Source organism: Centroberyx gerrardi, chromosome 23, assembly GCF_048128805.1.
Source record: "Centroberyx gerrardi isolate f3 chromosome 23, fCenGer3.hap1.cur.20231027, whole genome shotgun sequence".
NCBI lineage: Eukaryota > Metazoa > Chordata > Actinopteri > Beryciformes > Berycidae > Centroberyx > Centroberyx gerrardi.
The window spans coordinates 15,611,204-15,628,873 of NC_136019.1; the positions used below are offsets into that span (position 1 = coordinate 15,611,204).

Consider the following 17,670-nt stretch of genomic DNA (forward strand, 5'->3'; position numbering starts at 1 on the left):
AAGAGAAGGGGGGAGAAGTGGGAAGGAGGTCGAGGAAAAGAGAGGAGGGAGGAGGAAGAGGCAGAGGGAAAGAGGAGGAAATGGAGGGAGAAAGGAGGGGGGGAGAGAGAGAGAGACAAGGAGGGGCAGGAGAAACGGAGAGGAGGAAAGTAATCTGAAGGAGAAATGAGGTAGAGAATTAGGCAGGAGGCATGGAGAGAGAGAGAGAGAGAGGGAGGGAGAGAGAGAGAGAAGGAGGGAGGGAGGAAGAGAATTAGGGCAAATAGGGAGTGGGCAAATGTTCAGGAGGTCTAGGGAGGAAGTGGGAAGAGGGGGAGGAGGGATAGGGAAGAAAAAGAGAATTAGGGAGGAGGCAGAAGAGTTGGAGGGAGAGATAAGGGCAAAGGAGGAGGGAGATAAAGAAGAGGAAGAGTGTAAGGACCAGAGAAAGAGGCAAGGAAGGAGGAGGTGAAAAAAGAGAAAGAGAGAGAAGGAGGAGAAGGGAGAGGAGGTGCAGACAAATAGGCAGGAGGCTCAGAAACAGACAGGAAGCAGAGAGACGGGGAGGAGGCAATTAGCGAGGAGTAAGCAGGAGGGAGAGAGAGAGAGAGGGAGGCGAGGTGGAGAAAACAGGCAGGGGGTGAAGAACTGGGGAGCTTGTTAAATAGAGAGGGAGGAGGGAGGGAGGAAGAGGAGGAGGAGGAGGGATGATGACAAACAGAGAGACTGTGGAGGAGATGGAGATGAGGTGGAAAAGACTGTCCAAGAAAAGGGAGACAGGAGGGAGAGAGAAAAAAGGGAAGAGGAGATGAGGATGCCAGAGAGAAAGAGAGAGAGAGACAGAGAGGTTGAGACAGAGAGAGAGAGAGAGAGAGAGAGGGAGAGAGAGAGACGACAAAGAAAGAAAGGAAGAGTAAGAGAGATAGGGATGGAGGGAGAAGAGAGATGTATGTAACAGGCTGTTACATATCAGCAGCACTTGGGATGGCAACAGTAGCTTGTGTGTGTATGTGTGTGTGTGTGTGTGTGTGTGTGTGTGTGTGTGTTGGGGGGGGGGGGGGGGGGGTGCCAGCATCAGGTGTAAATCCTGCTATAGATAGCGATGTAACATCATCAAACCATTCCCTACTCTACTCACATACACTCACTCACCCACCTGTACACCCCCCCTCTCTGTCTCACACACACACACACACACACACACACACACACACACACACACAGACAGACGGAGAAGTAGAAGTAGAGACAGAACTCACTCTTTGAATTGGAGACATTTTAAATAAAAAATAGATGAGACAAGTACATTGAGGCTATTCATCTGAGTCACTGCCCAGTTCATGGACACGCACACGCACAGACGCGCACGCTCTCGCAGACACACACGCGCACACACATACGCACGCACGCACGCACACACACACACACACACATACACACACACACACACACACACACACACACGATTCAATTGTACCCCACTCTCCTGCCCTTTCTCCACCATGCATACATCAGTGCAAGTCTGGACAGCCAGCCTCAGCACAGAGATGCACAGCTGACGAATCCCTCCGCCGACATACTGGCAAGTAGTCCCTAATTTATGGGATTTTGATAGATGGCAGATTATGAGTCTAAAAAAACTGCTGTAGCCATAGAACATCATCGCGTTACTATTTGAATAAGATGAACAATAAATATCAATCACTGATTTGAATTTTCAGGCAAACGGTTAAAAAGCTGATTTTCTGACCAAAGGCTTTCAAATCAACATAATACACAAAAATGCCCCCTAACTCGTCAAATCACGTGCTATCCGACAAGAATCGTAGTTAATTAATGCAAAATCAACAACACAATCCATAGTTTTACAGGACTACTTTTTGCCAATCCAAATGGAGTAGGCTACTTGGGAGAGGCAAACGGATCGGGGCGGATGTCCACCCTTCTTTTCTCGGGGTGTTGTCTGTCTCCCCGGCGCACACTCACACAGAGACACACGGCTGCTTCCATCTATCCATGCAGTTCACTTCATTGTACACACGAGCCGGGCTGTGATCATCAATTAGGCAGAAATTAAGCCGTTTTAGATGCCCTAATTACCTGTTATCGTTTCGGAGAGGATTATATACTGCGGGTAGAGGCACAGATAAGTTTTGAGTGCGGAAAAACGGAGACAAACGACACGCAGGTACAGTGCGACTGTTATCTCGACTTTCAACTATTAACGTTACTAATGTAACGTTAGGTACTAGCCGCAAGCTAACTAGCTAACGTTAGCATCCCAACGACCAACTGAAAGGTTTGACTTGAAAATGCTATCATGTGCACTTTGAGGGGGAAATATTGCCTGATATTCATTATTCAGCATCTAAAAATTAGTTGGACCGTAAAAACTGTTACCGTTTACCGCTGAAGGTCTTAATACAGACCAACAACTTGAGTTATAATCCAGAACGAGTTTTACTTCATGCCAGCAGTCAGTAGCGTTAGTAGTAACAGCAACGTAAGCGTGGGGAAAACAAAAGGACTTCAAAGTCTGGAAACGGAAGAAGACCAGAGACTCACACAGGGAGAGATGACTATTCACTAAAGCTGTGAAATTATTGATTTAGCTACTCAGTCAAATAAACGCCGGTTGCCGACCCACGCTGGCCAGCGCTTATTTTTGGTGATTGAAAAATAACTAACTTATAGTAATCCTATAATAGTTCATAGAAGGTTACTATAGAAATATAGTCTCCATATGAATATTTTAGTGATATCATAGAAGATAAAAATACAAGAAAGTAACGTTAGTATAGGGTCACTATAAACTCACTACTGAGTACCGCAGGCACACTATAAGTCATTATAGGAATATTATAGTGATTTTAAGCGTGTGTGAGTCAAATATGTGTTAATGAGAAGACTGAAATAGGCTACCCCTTTACAAAATATATAATGAAGGACTATTGTATACTACAGCCCTATATGTACTTTAACTTAGAATAAACAACGGAATATTAGTACATAGCAGTGTAGTGGTTGATTTTTGTGTAGCTGAATACATGGTCGTATCAGATTCTCTAAGATTGTTTGGGGTAAAAGTTAGAAGGGTCGAAATTTGACAATTTCATTATGGTGGTGGGAGGTTGTGAAAATGAATTAAAAGGCACAAGTTGGTGGTTTAGCGATATTGATCACTAGAAATTGATCCTCCCAAGCCGGGATGGCAGAGTTTTTGGCTATAGTTCATAACCATTAGTTAATTCTTGTGGAGATCGAGGCTACCGTCCCGGAGTCCGAGGCTACCACAAGCCCTTAAACTCTCCCTAAAAGTGAACGGGGGCGGGATTACATCGATTCTCTTCCTTCGTGATTGTGAACGAATTCCCAAACGTGCATGAACCAGTACATGTTTTTGGGGCGCTTAAATCGAGTTGTTGTGAGTTTCCAGTGAAGTTAGGCTGTGTGAGGACAGCTGCTGCTAGTTTTGGGGGGTTTGTGGGGCCACCGGCAGCAGCGACAGACAAAGACCCCCAGAGAGCCCCGGTCACTTTATTGTCTACCACAGTTTGGTAGTCGCCCGGCCGGTAAACATAGCCAAACTGCCACTTAAGAGGCGTAAATAGTCATTTTTAGTCAGGGGAATGAGAAGTGGATTATTACCCTTATTTGAACTGTAGTCCGTCTGTCACAGCAGCAGAAACACTGGCCCATGTAACTTTGAAGTGACGTAAAAGCGTCGCTGCTTTGTTCTGGTCGCTGTTCGAGTTGTTGAAAATGGAGATTAAATTAGTGACCTGATAGTGCGAAAGAAATATCAAATGTAACCTAAGCGTTTCAACTTCGATTTCGAAGTTGTGTGTATATTCTGATTTGTGAATGTATTTGATGTCTTTGTCGACACCTGTTCTTTGTATGAACCGCAGTATGTTGGTTTAAGGAGAAGGAGTTTAGATGTGGCCCTTGATACGGTTTGACTAGCTCTCGTCTAGATCCGTGTCCTGAGTTGACCGTCTAGTCTTTTGTGCTGCTGCGAGACTCGGTGTCCCGAGGATACACAGAGATAGAGAGAGGGGGGAAAAAACAAGAGAGAGGGAAAAAACTAGGCTCGGCCACGTAATAACCTAGCACGACAGTCGATGACACTTAAAACGAGAGCTCCTCTCATGCAGGAGGGCTCTCATGTTATCCATGGCATATTCTCGCCACTTTGTTTTTGAGGATGCCGCCACTTGTGAATTATTGAGTGCGTTTGTTTGCGTGTGTGTGTGCATACGTGTTTGTCTGGCTGCAGGGCTTTCCCTGGCTTTTGGAGGGGCTTAACGTGGCAAAGTTGCTAGTGCCATGGATTTCACTTGGGGTGTGTGTGTGTCTGTGTGTTTATGGCTGCTGTGTGTGTGTGTGTGTGTGTGTGTGTGCTGCTTTCAGCATGTATGAACGTGTGTTCTGGTAAAAATGCTATAAGAGGCTTATGTATATATGATAGTATGTGTACCATAGACGTGTATATAACGTGATTATAGTCAGGTAGAGCTGCTCTTGGTTTGTTTGAAGAGATGCACTGCTAGTCCTATTGGAGATTGGAGGACCTGATAATGGGATAAAAAAAACTTCCCAGATGGTAAAATTGAATACATATAGCCACATGTAACATATCAGAAGTTAGAGCAAAGCAAGCATGACTTTCTGCCCTTTTCACATATAGAGAAATGTTAGAGCGCTGTAATGGGAAAAATCAATTCTTTTTCCAATAACCTCAAACTAGACCACTAGTCTGTACTGTTCAGTAAAAATAACACTGAATTGGTATATCAGTGTATCTCTATGTGTTTTGTCCTGGTCATTGGTTGTTATTTTGCTCAGGCTAGGCTGGTGTTTCTTTAAACAATGGTCCAGGACACATAATGGCCTGCCAGTCTGTTTCTGGTTGGTGCCCATATGACAAGAGCATGTTTTAATGAGCCTGAGTAACAAAGGGAGACAAGTATGATTCTTGGTTGTAGTGGATCAGAGCTTAACAGGAAGCTAAGCCCAAATTCTGCTTTCAGGCAAGTCTAGAGGCAGGTTGAAAGATGTGTGTTTTTAAAGCAGCACTTCCCCAACAAACAGAGGCCATATTATTATGTCACCTCATGCCCCACTGAACTGTTAACAGTGCAAGGCCATTTTGGTTTGAGAGATTTTCTTAGTTACAGTGTGACATTGAGAGCTATTGAGTGATGGTGAGAGTCATGGAGAGATACTGGGAGTAGTTGAGTGTGAATTTGTTCTCAGAGAAAACTAACCCTTGAAAAATAAACATAGCTCAAGGGAAAATGATGGGAGTGCTTCCAAGGTAGCAGCATAAGGTGTTTTTTTTCTCCTTTAAAAGATTGAAGAAGGTTTTATAGGGTTTCAAATGAAAAGCAAACATTCCAGCCAACTAACTAATGAAAAACGAACGACAGCTCTGAATGCATTGCTATGAGATTCTATCACACTCAAGACAAAGTTAACAGTATTGATATGTGTAAGTGGTGAAATCACCCTTTTAAATGTATTTTGTGTGTGTGTGTGTGTGTTTGTGATCCAGCCATGCCCTCGGTGATGGAGCGCTCGGGGGCTGGGGTCCTGTCCAGGAGCAGGGCCAAGACCGTAACCAACGGCAACAGCCAGCCACACTCTGAGGAGGAGAGCAGCGATGAAGAACATGCTCACGGTATGCAGACAACAAAACACACACACACTGAACAATATAATGCTCACTTAAACCAACTTAAGTTGATTCCCAAACCTAAACCTTGGTTTAACCCAGTGCCTAACTTTCAACTTTCTATTCTTGTGTGCACACAAAGCATGTAAAGATCACACACACACACACACACGCATGCTGCACTCATTGCAGTGCTGTGGTGCCTGGTTAATCCCTATACACGTCTCTCCGCTGTCATCCCCTCATTCTCTCCTCCACCCACTTCCCTCACTCCTACTCTTCCTTGCCATCCTTGTCATCCTCTGCCCACATACATCCTCCCATCCTCCATTCTCTCCTTCACCCACTGCCTTCTTCTTCTGCTGTCCTTTACATTTTTTTTTAACCTGTATTTAACAAGGCGAGTGGAGTAAGGAAACATTATTACAAATTACAGCTGGGGATGGAGTAGCTGGGGGTTAAGTACCTTCAACAGCAGTTTTGGAGGGGAGAGCTTCTTCCATCCTCACCTCCACCTCTTGCATCCCTCTCCAGTCTTCCATTCGTCTACCCATCTTCCTTCATCCATCTCTCTCCAGTCTTGCCGCCTCTCAGCTCTCATTTCTCTCCAGCCGACTTCTCCTGCCCTACCTCCTCCCTCTCCTCCCATCCTATTTCCTCCCATCCTCCCTCAGTCCTGCTTCCCTGCCACCCACCTCCCTCCATCTACTCCGGTTTCCATCTATCCACCCATCTGTCCCCCCATCCATCCTCTCCTCCCTTCCTGCCCTCTGTCCCTGAGGAAAGCGTAATCTCTCTCTTCCTCCTCCTCGTCTGCTTCCCAGCTCCTCTCTTAGTCTCCCTCACTCATCCTCTTCTACACTCTCTCCATCTCCTTTATCTCCCTGGCTTTACCACAGCACTAATTACTTAATGTCTGCCATCCGCTCTTGCTCCTTTTTTTTTTTCTGCTCATGCTTCCCCCTCTTCTTTCCCTCCATCTCTCTCACAGCCTTGCCATCAAAAAACTCTCCCTTTGTCTCTCCTCTTATCTGTCTTCTCTCTATCTTGTCTACCCAGTTCCGCAACTTTTTGGGAAATTTCTGCCTTGTCAACACTATACCATCCCTCTTGGATATTGTAACTCGTGTCTCTCTTTCACTCTGTTCTCCCTCTCTCTTTCTCTCTCTCTCTTTACAGACAGTATGATCAGAGTGGGAGGAGACTACCAGGCCCAGATCCCTGAGTTCAAACCAGGTAAGGTGGGATGGAGGAAATCGAGAGAGAGAGGGAGATAACGGGGAGGAATGAAAGGAGGGATGGAGGAATGGAGAGAGGGAGGGAGGCACAGCGGTGAAGAGAAGCATGGAGGACATTAAAATGGAGGGAGAAGGGGAATACAGATAAGGAGAGGGATGAAGGTCAAATGACCAGAGCCACAATTCAAACCAGGAACTGGCTAGAAGGACGGACGAGGAGACAACATTGTTATGGACATCCAGACTCTCACAGTGTGAATGGGTATGCAAAGAGACTTAAATTAACTTTTTGGCTGTCCTTCCAAGGACTGGAAAAACCAAAAGAATTTAACTTCCAGGAATCATTTTTACTGGCCAAAAATACTTATTATATGCGGTCTTCATGAAAATATGTCACCCTAGATCTTTTCAGTGTGTACAAAATCACGTACTGTGTGAAAGATTCAATTAAGAGATGAGCAGATTAGAGTTTTAATTTAAAACTTGCCCATTCACTTATGAAATAGATAAAGTTTGTAATTCATCATGAAGTGACTCGCCACATGGGAATAACATTAACTTTCCACAAATGTTAACTTAGTTAGCCATCTAGGCTGCGGAGAGAAGTTTAAACGCCACTGTGAAGAGCCAATGTTGCAGGCAGCCAGTCAACAGCCTGTTTGATCCAGAGCCATTGTTTTGCTTTGATTTGATTAGCTCACAGTCAGAGCGTACGGTAGCCAGCAGAGACCAGGTTTGAGAACAGGCAAATACCGAAGACTGTATACAGGCGAGCCATTCAGATGTTATCGTCTCAAAAAGTTACCGTAGTGGGTGACCCTTATTGAATTATCCAACAAAGACAACTTTTACTGGCATTTGGCACCTGGTGGATGTTAATATTGGACCGTGGCTATGCAGCGTCTTGTGGGTAAAGGGACATTCATGCTCTCCATTGAAGTTGGTCATGAGAAGGAAAAAAACACGATTTTCTGCATTCAACTGTTCATGCCTGTTTTCGTTGGGTGAACTGGCGAGCAGCCTACAAGATGTCTGCATTAGGAAATCACATCTTTGTCCAATAACCGGGAATGTGGGAAATGGTGAAGTTCAACACAAGAATGATCCTTCCTCCACACAGCTTGAACTCACATAGATGTGCAGAATATCTATGGGTCCTTAAAAAGTCTTAAAATAAATGATCTTAATTTAAGGCCTTAAAAAGTATAAAAATGTCTTAAATTCAGTTATTACCAGTGTTTTTTTTTTCACCATGCAATGACTGGTTTCTTTGTGCTGCATGTCCACTCTTTGATTAATACAGAATAGGGTTAGTTTTACAATATTCAGCGCATGTTTTTTTTCTCCGTTGGATCTGATCTACTAAACACAACTGGACTTCATGTCCTTTAACAATTAAATTCCTCTTCTCCTTTTTGTAATTTTGCTCTTTTATAGTTTCAGAACATTCATATGTGCAGTCAAAAACAGTCTGGTTTTAACATCTGGTCTAAAATCCAGTTTCAGGTAGCATTTAAAAAACAGTCTTAAAGTCTTAAAAAGACTTTCTGGAACCTACAGATACTCAGATGTGAATGGTAGATGTGAAGTGGCTGATGACCAAAAACAATGGCTGTTGTCTTTGTCAGAGAGAAAGGTGAAGAAGTTTCCCACAACAATGACTAATCAAAATGTCAAAGCGAAGGAGCGGGCAAACAAACCTCTCTTTGAGTGTATGAATTTTCTCTTACGATATTGCTGATTGGCATTGCACAGATGTTGAGCCCCCAATACAGTCCGCTGGCTGACATGTCACCGTCTCCTCCTCGTCTTTCTTCCCAGCGAAGAGGGAGCTGAAGATGGACTCTGGGCAGGAGAAAAGGGAAAGGAGGAATGGTGCAAAGGAGGGGGAGGAAGAAAGTGAAAAGAGAATAGGAGGGTTGATAAAAAGCTAATCAGAGGGAGAGAGAAGTGGAGAGATGAGTGTGAGGGAGCGGGAGTGAAAGAGAATATAAGTATGGTGGAGGAGGAAGAGGCAGATAAGGACGGAGGAATAGAGCAAAGTAAAGGAGAGGAAGCTACAGAGATGATGTGACTAATGACTGAATGATAGGGACGATTTTGACTGTGTGTGTGTTTGTTCTCATTACCAGACAGTCCAAACCGTTATGTGAAGGACCAGAGGAGTATGCTGGTCTGGTGTCCCAACAGCCAGATTTCTGATGCAATGTGTAAGCTCTATTATACACACACACACATCACACACACACACCACACACACTACCTTTCATTCTGCGTTACAAGCTTAACAACTTGACCTTCAATATAATGGCTGCATGCTGGCTTGAGAATAGCAATTAAAGTTTTTACTTTCTCTGTCCCCTCGCTCTCTCCATCCTCCCCATCCTCTTTTTTTTTTTTTACCTTGTTCTACCTTGCCTCTCTCTTTCATGGCTCTCCCATCTCTCTCTCTATGTTTCTCTTCCCTTTCCTCTGTCTCCCTTTCACTCTCCTTCATTTCATCTCCCTACTCTCTCTACCTTGCTCTTTCCCTCTTTCTGTCTCTCTTTCTCTCCCTCCTTTTCTCCCCTTTGAACCCCCTTCTCTCCCTCCTTGCCCCAGTGGACGAGTACATCCTGATGGCTAAAGAGAAACATGGATACAACATGGAGCAGGTATGGAAGACTGCAAATTAATTTCATAAGAAAAACTTGTCACTTTGTCTCAGAATGAAAAAACACAGTAAACACACAAAAAAAGTGTAAATATTTTTTTCTTGCCATATTTTCTTGGAAGAAATTCAAGTAAACGGGATCAACAAGTGCACATGAGCAAATCTAACCAAATGAACAAAATGCACATATATTTGTTTCTTACCACCATTTTCTCCATATTTCCCTCTCATGCACACTCACACTTTTTTCCCTTTTCTTTCTCTCTCTTTCTACATATTTCTCTCTTCGTCCACCCTCCCTCCTTCCCTCCCTCCGGCTCTTTCCTCTCCGTCCGTCCAGGCTTTGGGCATGCTGCTGTGGCACAAGCACGATGTGGAGCGCTCGCTGGCCGACCTGGCCAACTTCACCCCCTTCCCCGAGGAGTGGACGGTGGAGGACAAAGTGCTGTTTGAACAGGCCTTCAGCTTCCACGGCAAGAGCTTCCACCGCATCCAGCAGATGGTGAGAGGGGCTGGGGAAAACACACACACACACACACACAGAGTGTTCAGTACAGGAGTTGGCAGTAAACGTGGTGTTAAAGGGGAATCACACACATACCATATTCAATCATACTTTCAACGTTTATTCTCATTTATTGATTGTCTGTGCTTTTGTTTGTGTGTTTGTGTGTGCTCAATGTGTTTTATATTTTTTTATTTGTGTGTGTAGCTTCCAGATAAGATGATCTCCAGCCTGGTGAAGTACTACTACAGCTGGAAGAAGACCAGGACCAGGACCTCTGTCATGGACAGACAGGCCAGGAGGCTGGTCAGCAAGAGGGAGAAAGACGACAGGTATAAGATGAGATGAAACTTTAATGATCCCTGTGGGGAAATTGAGTACGAAAAGGAGGGAGGGATAGAGGGATGGACAAGAGGGAAGGAGGAGGACGGATAAGGAGCGGTGTGATGGGAGGGAGGACTGGATGGAAGGGAAGGAGGGAAGGAATTCTCAGGAACGACTCACCCGAGATCTGACATTTACAAAAGTGCTCTGACGAAATTGCTTTGTTTGAGCTAACTTCATGACACCTGATATGCATGTCATCCTGGGAAACAAGAGGCTCATGAAGATGTATGAGCCCCTCTGAGAACATTTCTTGTCTCCCACATACGGTATTGGACATTTGACACTGAAATTTTAATTGTTGCCAAAGGGAGTGCTGCATCATTGGTTGGGAACAGTGTGTTTACCAGAGGCTTGTTTCATCTTTTCTTCCTGTCCTCCTTCCAGTAATGATGAGGTCGAGGAGGGAGACCCAGGCAGCGACAGTGACTTTGAGATCGACGCCAAGAAGGAGGTGAGCAATACACAACTTTTTGTGGATTTTGGAATCGCAGAACTGGGTTGTGTGAGTGTGTTTGTGCTCTAGTAGCCTATACTTACTTGTCTCTGTATTGAACATGTTTGAAGACTCCAAATTATTACAGAGACGGTGAAGTAGACCAAATTATTTAATCCAAGTTTCTCCCCAGGATGTGGAAGTGACTACTTCTCAGAGACTGTATATGTGTGTGTGTGTGTGTGTGCGCGGGCATGGTCACACAAGCTCAGCTTTGTGTTTACATAGGCGCTTGCCTGAGGAGATCAGCCTAACCAAATCAATCTGTTCTCTTTCCTTTTACTTGACAACTTTATTTATTAACTGTGTCTTCTTAAATTGCTATCCCAGCAAAAGTTGATCATTCTGAAGTTGATTTCTAATGCGTGCGATTGCTCTCTCTGCACGCAGGCAGTGAAGCAGAACTCCAGCAGCACCAGCTCCGAGAAGGGGCCCTCCGGTCGCTCCGGGCCGGTGAAGAAGGAGAGTATCGGGGCGCAGTACCGCCACCACCCGCTGAGAGCCCGCCGCAGGCCACCCAAAGGCATGCACCTGGACCAGGGAGACATCATGTCCCTGTCAGCCTCGCACGATGCAGGGGTGCTGTCTGTACGACAACTGGACACACACTTGGTGTCACTCAAGAGACAGGTGTGTGTATATATGACCTCCCTTTAAACCCAACATTAACATGCATCCTGGGTAATCAGATTGTAAATGTAGTTCTACTTGTAAGCTGTAAATGCACTCAAGACGCATTGAAGATCCAATCAACCAAACCAGCTCCACAGGTGTCGGAGTGTAAATGTAGTGCGTCTCCAATCCACATATAGCAACTATGGAAACAGAAAAAGACTTTTGTGCAGATCCAACAAGGACGTGCACTGAAACAGACGGCAGGCAGTAACATACTAGTCAAAAATGAATTGTCAAGACACTCATGGATGGGGAAAGTGCAAGGTGTTTTTAGCATTATTTTAAAGGATGTAAATATAAGAGAAAGTGCACAAATAAACGTACTGAAGAGACAAATCCACACACATACAGTTAGTTTCAAATGAACAAAATTGAACACCTCCTCTCTCTCTCTCTCTCTCTCTCTCTCTCTCTCTCTCTCTCTCTCTCTCTCTCTCTCTCTCTCTCTCTCTCTCTCTCTCTCTCTCTCTCTCTCTCTCTCTCTCTCTCTCTCTCTCTCTCTCTCTCTCTCTCTCTCTCTCTCTCTCTCTCTCTCTCTCTCTCTCTCTCTCTCTCTCTCTCTCTCTCTCTCTCTCTCTCTCAGGTCCAGAGTATTAAACAGAACAACAGTAGTGTGAAACAGAGCCTCACTGAGGGCGTCGACACTTTCAGACCCACTGAGGTACAATTCTCTTCTCTTTCTTTAACTCTGTATTTTGTACAACTTTCTACATTTTCCTACCCTCCACTTCTCTTATCTCTTCCACCCCTCATTCTTTTTCATGTGTCCTTCCTGAATCCAAAGCCTTATTCCTTCTCTCATCCGTCACTCTCCCTCCTTCTTTTTGTACTTCTTTCCACCTTTTCACTCCCTCCACTTCCTTCACCTATCCCCCTCTTTGTTTTTCTCTCTCTGCCCTTTCCTGACTTTATTCTCCATCCTCCATCTCCGATCTCTCTCCTCTCTTCAGTTCGTTCCTCTCTGCTACTTTCATTTATTCACTCCGTCCTTCCTCAACTCCCTCCAGATATTAGTTCACCCCCTTGAGGGACATAGATTAGTCTTAATCTGCTCTTTGCTCTCTCTCCCTCTCTTTTTTCCCCCCTCTTCCCCCTTCTCTCTTACTACCTTCCTCCCTCACACTTCAATCTCTCCCTGTCTCTCATCACTTCTTCTTTTCTGTCCGTCCCCCAGCCTGCCCCGAAGATGAACTCTCGCTGGACTACAGAGGAGCAGCTCCTGGCTGTGCAGGGTGAGTGAAGGCCACAGCATCGTCTTCCCTCCCTCCTGCTGCGTCACCTCGCGTTGCTCTCTCTCCTCCTCCCACCTCACATTCACAGCCAGACTGTGAGACACATTCACAGTCACATTCCCCACAAACGGGAACTGCATGTACAGTGTACAGCGATTGTAGAAGCATATCCATCCTGCATTGTCACTGCAGAGGCCACTGTAGACAAGTGTATCTTGGACGCAATATGTATAGGCTTCTCTCAGGTGGAGCTATAATGCTGGAGCATCCATGCAATAAAAAGCTGGACTTAAAATATTTCTACATTTCATCTCTACATGCAGACAACAATTGGATTAGTTACTCAACCCACTGGTAAAGTAGTAGTCTGTTCAAATTCATGAGCAAGTCAGTCATTTTCAAGCACATATTTGCACTTCTGCACTGGGAAAATCAACCAGTATTTCTCAGCTTTTCTTAGTTTCTGCAGGACGCTGCTGGGATAAAAAATGAAATGATAAATAAATGAAGAGAGTGTAACAAAAAAACATGAAATATGCAAATTGAACGGACTTTGTTTTAAACAATTTGATTTATACATTTCTGCCCAACATTCCACCTTTCAGTGTTTTACACAGACTGAAATATTGTTAAAAAGGAGCCACTAGGAATTAGATTCCAACTGTAATGAAAATTAATTTGGGTTATGGGAGAAGTATGGCTCCTAATGTTCCAGCTTAGTGTGCATAGCACCAAGTCAATTAAAGAGACACAGTTGTCTTGCAGAAAGGAGAGGTGTTCATTAGTAGAGGATTCATGAATCGTGAAGACGGTCTTTGGAGTGTTGTTGCTATGGACACTGAGCTCTGCATGCCGTCGCAGACTATAGCCTGAATTGGTAAATAAGTCAGACTGACAATGACTTTACAATATGTAAGGGCAATTAGATTGTATTTCATTTTAATTCTTAGGTTTATAATCAATTGCTATAACATTCACTCTAAGGGAGTTAGAGTCGGTAGGAAAAAATGGCAAGAACACATGAAATCGAGGCTTGCAGTTATAAAGTTGAATTATTTCGGTCATATTTATATTCACTTGGTTAAGTTCACTGACCAGTGATCCTAGATCAGTAATGCTGTGATTTTCAGGACCGGATTGAGTTGACTAACTGAATGATGACTTAATGTGTGGGGGCAAGTTATAGAGGGGAGGAGTTAGAGAAGCAGGCCTGTGACAGGAAGCTCTGGTTCAAATCCCAGACTGGCAGGTAAAATTGGAAATAGTAGCAGCTACTGTCAAGGTGCCTTTGAGCAAGGCACTCACCCCCCACCCAGTGCAGCTGCTCAGTGTCAACAGTAAAGACTGTGGTTGTGTTGTCCAGCTCCAAGGTATGAATGTGTGTAACGATGAAAGGGCAGTTGTGGAAAAGAGCGAGTGCACTCAGTCAGCCACCCTGGATAAAGGTTAACAAAAAACACATACATCAACAAGTCCACTCTCACTCTGTCTGCTCTTCCTGGCTTCCCTCTCACTCTCTCCCACATTTCTTTAAAAAAAAATTGAAAAGTTTTTGCAGCCTTTTGGTGGCAATGAATTGGTTGTCTGTGATTTCTAACCTCGGTGAGAAACACAAACACTAACGAATACATTTTTTTTCTCTTTCTTCAAAACTCTCTTTCTCCCCCTCCCTTCCTCTCGCCAGCCATCCGTCGCTATGGTAAAGACTTTGTAGCCATCGCTGAGGTGATCGGGACCAAGACAACGGCTCAGGTGAGCTTCCTCTTCCTCAGCTGGCTCTTCCTCAGATGTATTTAAAAAAAAATATTTGAAGGTACCTCTTGTCCAGGTGAAATAGGCTGTATCATTCAGAAGAAAAATGGCTGCCACAGCTGATTGATGCAACTGTAACTGTGCACGTAAATCAGAATAATTGATGTACATTTCGCCTGGACTATTCTGCTTTGTGAAACGATACACAACAGTGGAGAGAGACAAGAATGATGGGAGAGAGCGCGTGATAAAGGTCATGAGTCAGATTCAAAGCTCTCCTCACACATTCTGTCAGAAATCTGTTCTCTGGGGCATCCTGTTGGATCAGGCGCATGCTGAGCGCTCAGTGTGTTGTGATTCTGAGTTCAGCTCACAATGTTTGACACATCATCCCCCCTCTCTCCTGCCTTTCCCACGTACTCTGAAATGAAGAAATGACAGAAATAATCTCTTATCTTTACCTCACTGTAACCCTCCATCCAGTAGAGTTTACTTTCTGTGAGCTGCCTATCATCTCTTCATCTCTATCCAACTCTCTCTCTCTCCATCCCTCCGTCTAGGTAAGCTTCTTCTTTGAGAGCTAACTATAATCTCCATTATCCCTCCTTCTGCTTCTCTCCTCCCCTGTCCACCACTAGCACTCCTTTTTTTTTCCCCCATCTCTCCAACCCTCTCACCATCCTCCCGTGTAACTCCCTCTCTCCTTCCCTCCCTCTGGGTCCAGGTGAGTTCATTCTTCGTGAGCTACCGGCGCCGGTTCAACCTGGACGAGGTGCTGAGGGAGTGGGCCGCCGAGCAGGTGGCCACCAGCCGGGACCAGAGGGACCACCGGAGGAGCAGCGAGGAGATGGGAGGAGCGACGGACGCCGGAGCGGAGGACGACGAGGTGGGATTTGGGGGGAGGAAATACTACAACCACACCGGGTTGAGTATTACCCATCATACAATACAATATATCCATGGGGCTGCAAAAAAGTGGGGCAGCATAGGCAGTTGGCGAGATTTCTATAAAGAGAGTAAGTCCCTGACATTATCAGGAGCATCTTCTTAGTGGTGACTTTCACAATCCATGCCTCAGCTTTCTCAGGGCTTAAAATCCTCCTTTAACCTCTCTCCCCCTTTATCTGCATCTCCTCTGCATGATTGAAGTGGATTTAATGGCTGAAATCCATAAGAGATCATAGCTTTCACCTGATTAGTATATTTAAAGGAAGGAGCATGTGGTTCCAATATTTTGTACTCTGTGTATTCTGCTTTGCTATGTGGTTGAGTGTGTTTGCATTTTCAAAAAGTCTCATTAATCTAACATGACATCTGTCTTTCCCTCTTCTCTCTTTTACTCTTCTATTCCTTTTTTCCCTCCTTCCTTTGCTTCCCATTTCTCTCCCTGTCTCCTCCTCCTTCCATCTCCCCCTTCCTCCTCCCTTTTCCCCCAACTGTTGCCCATTAATTTTCTTTCATTCCCCTTTACTGTCTCCCTCTTTCTCCCCATCCATCTCCCCTCCTCTCTCACTCTCTCCATCATCACCATTTCTGTCCTTCCTCTCTCAGGTCAAAATGGAGGACTCCCCCCCGGACTCCGGCGGCGGCGGCTCCCCCCCCCCCTCCTCCACCCAGACTCCCCCCTCCCTCTCCCAGCCCCCGCCGCTGCTCCGCCCCGCGCCGCCCTCCGCTCCCCCCAGCCTCCTCCGCCAGCCGCCGCCCCTGCAGACGCGGCCCCTCCAGAACCGGACCCCCCACAACCACCCGCCGCCTCCGCTCATCCGGCCCGCGGTGACGTCCTCCGGCCAGGGGGGCGGCTCCGGCCTGCGGGCCTCTCTGGGAGGCAGCAACGGCTCCTCCCCTCCCACCTCCGCCTCCTCCTCCTCCTCCTCTGCTGCAAGTCAGATGCCTCCGTCGCTGGTGGGGCTGAAAGTGGAGCAGTCCAACTCGCACTGACGCACAACGCCACATACAGACGCATGCACACACACACACACACACACACATGCATGCAGTCAGACGCATGCATACAAATGCACGCACACACACACACCTTTCTCGTTCCCCAGGTACCATTTCTTTAACCTTTAACTCCAATCCCTCCCAGCCTGTTTTCCTGGGACCATCACACCCTTCCCAAGGTTTCTTAAGCTAAGGGTTGGGATCCAAAATGGGTCAGGTGGACCACTCCTGTGGGTCCCAGTTCAGTTTAACGCTCTCAGAATGTGGGTGAGGACCCCCGTTTTGCTCTAACAAATTACATACTAGGTCTACTATGTAAGGCACTGGCCCGTAGTCCCGTTACTGTACTAACAAACACCTACCTCCAAGACCACAGTTCCCTAGTGAGTGCGCACACACACACACACACACACACACACACACACATACACACTCTCTAAAGAAGACTAGGAACTGGAGAACCAACACTACCTGTACACACCCCGCCACCCCTCCCTGGAAAAACAAAAACGCAGTTGTGAAAACACACTGGATCGTCAAGGCGGTGAAAAATGCCATGCCATGACAACAGACAGAACCCACCCCCCAACTGCTCGTCTCCATGGCAACTGCTGAACATCTGGATTGCGGAGGAGTTTGGTGGAACACACACACACACACACACACATACAGGTTCCACTTGGCAGGTATCAAGTTGTTAGCATCCACACAGAGCCTTCAGGAAAAATGAGGACGAGAAAGGAAAAGGGAAAAGACGGAGAGGAAGGAGGGAACCAGGTCTGAACCAAACCCCGGTCCTCATGCTAGGTCACATAGATTAGAAAGTCAACTGGAATGGGTGGAAATTATGTGAAGTAATATAAGTCCCAAATTGGGCTTTTGTACATGAAACTTGAGTTTATCGCTGTGGCTTTTCATAGCATCTCTTCCAATGTTTTCACAGCTTTCTGTAGCCATGAGCTGGGGTTGGTTCAGATTTGGGCGAGAAGAAAAGATGGAAAAAAAGAAGAGCGAGAGAGAACACGCCCCGTTTCTCTCCCTCTCCTCTCATAGCCATGTGTTACTAGTATTAACTGGAGTGATGTTTTCTTTTTTTTGACTAGGTCTTTTCAAGGTGAGCCCTAGCTAGGTAGTT

The 17,670-nt window shown here is 45.6% G+C and overlaps 1 protein-coding gene across 1 annotated transcript; it reads left to right on the forward strand.

The window, feature by feature from the left end:
* Positions 1 to 2,054: 2,054 nt before the first annotated feature.
* Positions 2,055 to 16,529, forward strand: rcor2 (REST corepressor 2). The gene is made up of 14 exons (XM_071923103.2): positions 2,055 to 2,167; positions 5,537 to 5,662; positions 6,836 to 6,892; positions 9,027 to 9,104; positions 9,496 to 9,548; positions 9,888 to 10,049; positions 10,260 to 10,384; positions 10,824 to 10,890; positions 11,323 to 11,562; positions 12,191 to 12,268; positions 12,782 to 12,839; positions 14,524 to 14,591; positions 15,316 to 15,477; positions 16,143 to 16,529. Exons 2-14 carry the CDS (start codon positions 5,539 to 5,541, stop codon positions 16,527 to 16,529), a joined length of 1,659 nt encoding a protein of 552 aa, XP_071779204.1. The 5' UTR covers positions 2,055 to 2,167; positions 5,537 to 5,538.
* The last annotated feature ends 1,141 nt before the right edge of the window (positions 16,530 to 17,670 follow it).

What these genes read in the sequence shown, in the direction of transcription:
- rcor2 (XM_071923103.2), top strand. Translation starts at nt 5,539, where the DNA reads ATGCCCTCGGTGATGGAGCGCTCGGGGGCTGGGGTCCTGTCCAGGAGC. An exon ending in GATCCCTGAGTTCAAACCAG is followed by an intron (nt 6,893 to 9,026) that starts GTAAGGTGGGAT and finishes TCTCATTACCAG; the next exon opens with ACAGTCCAAACCGTTATGTG. An exon ending in ACACTTTCAGACCCACTGAG is followed by an intron (nt 12,269 to 12,781) that starts GTACAATTCTCT and finishes TCCGTCCCCCAG; the next exon opens with CCTGCCCCGAAGATGAACTC.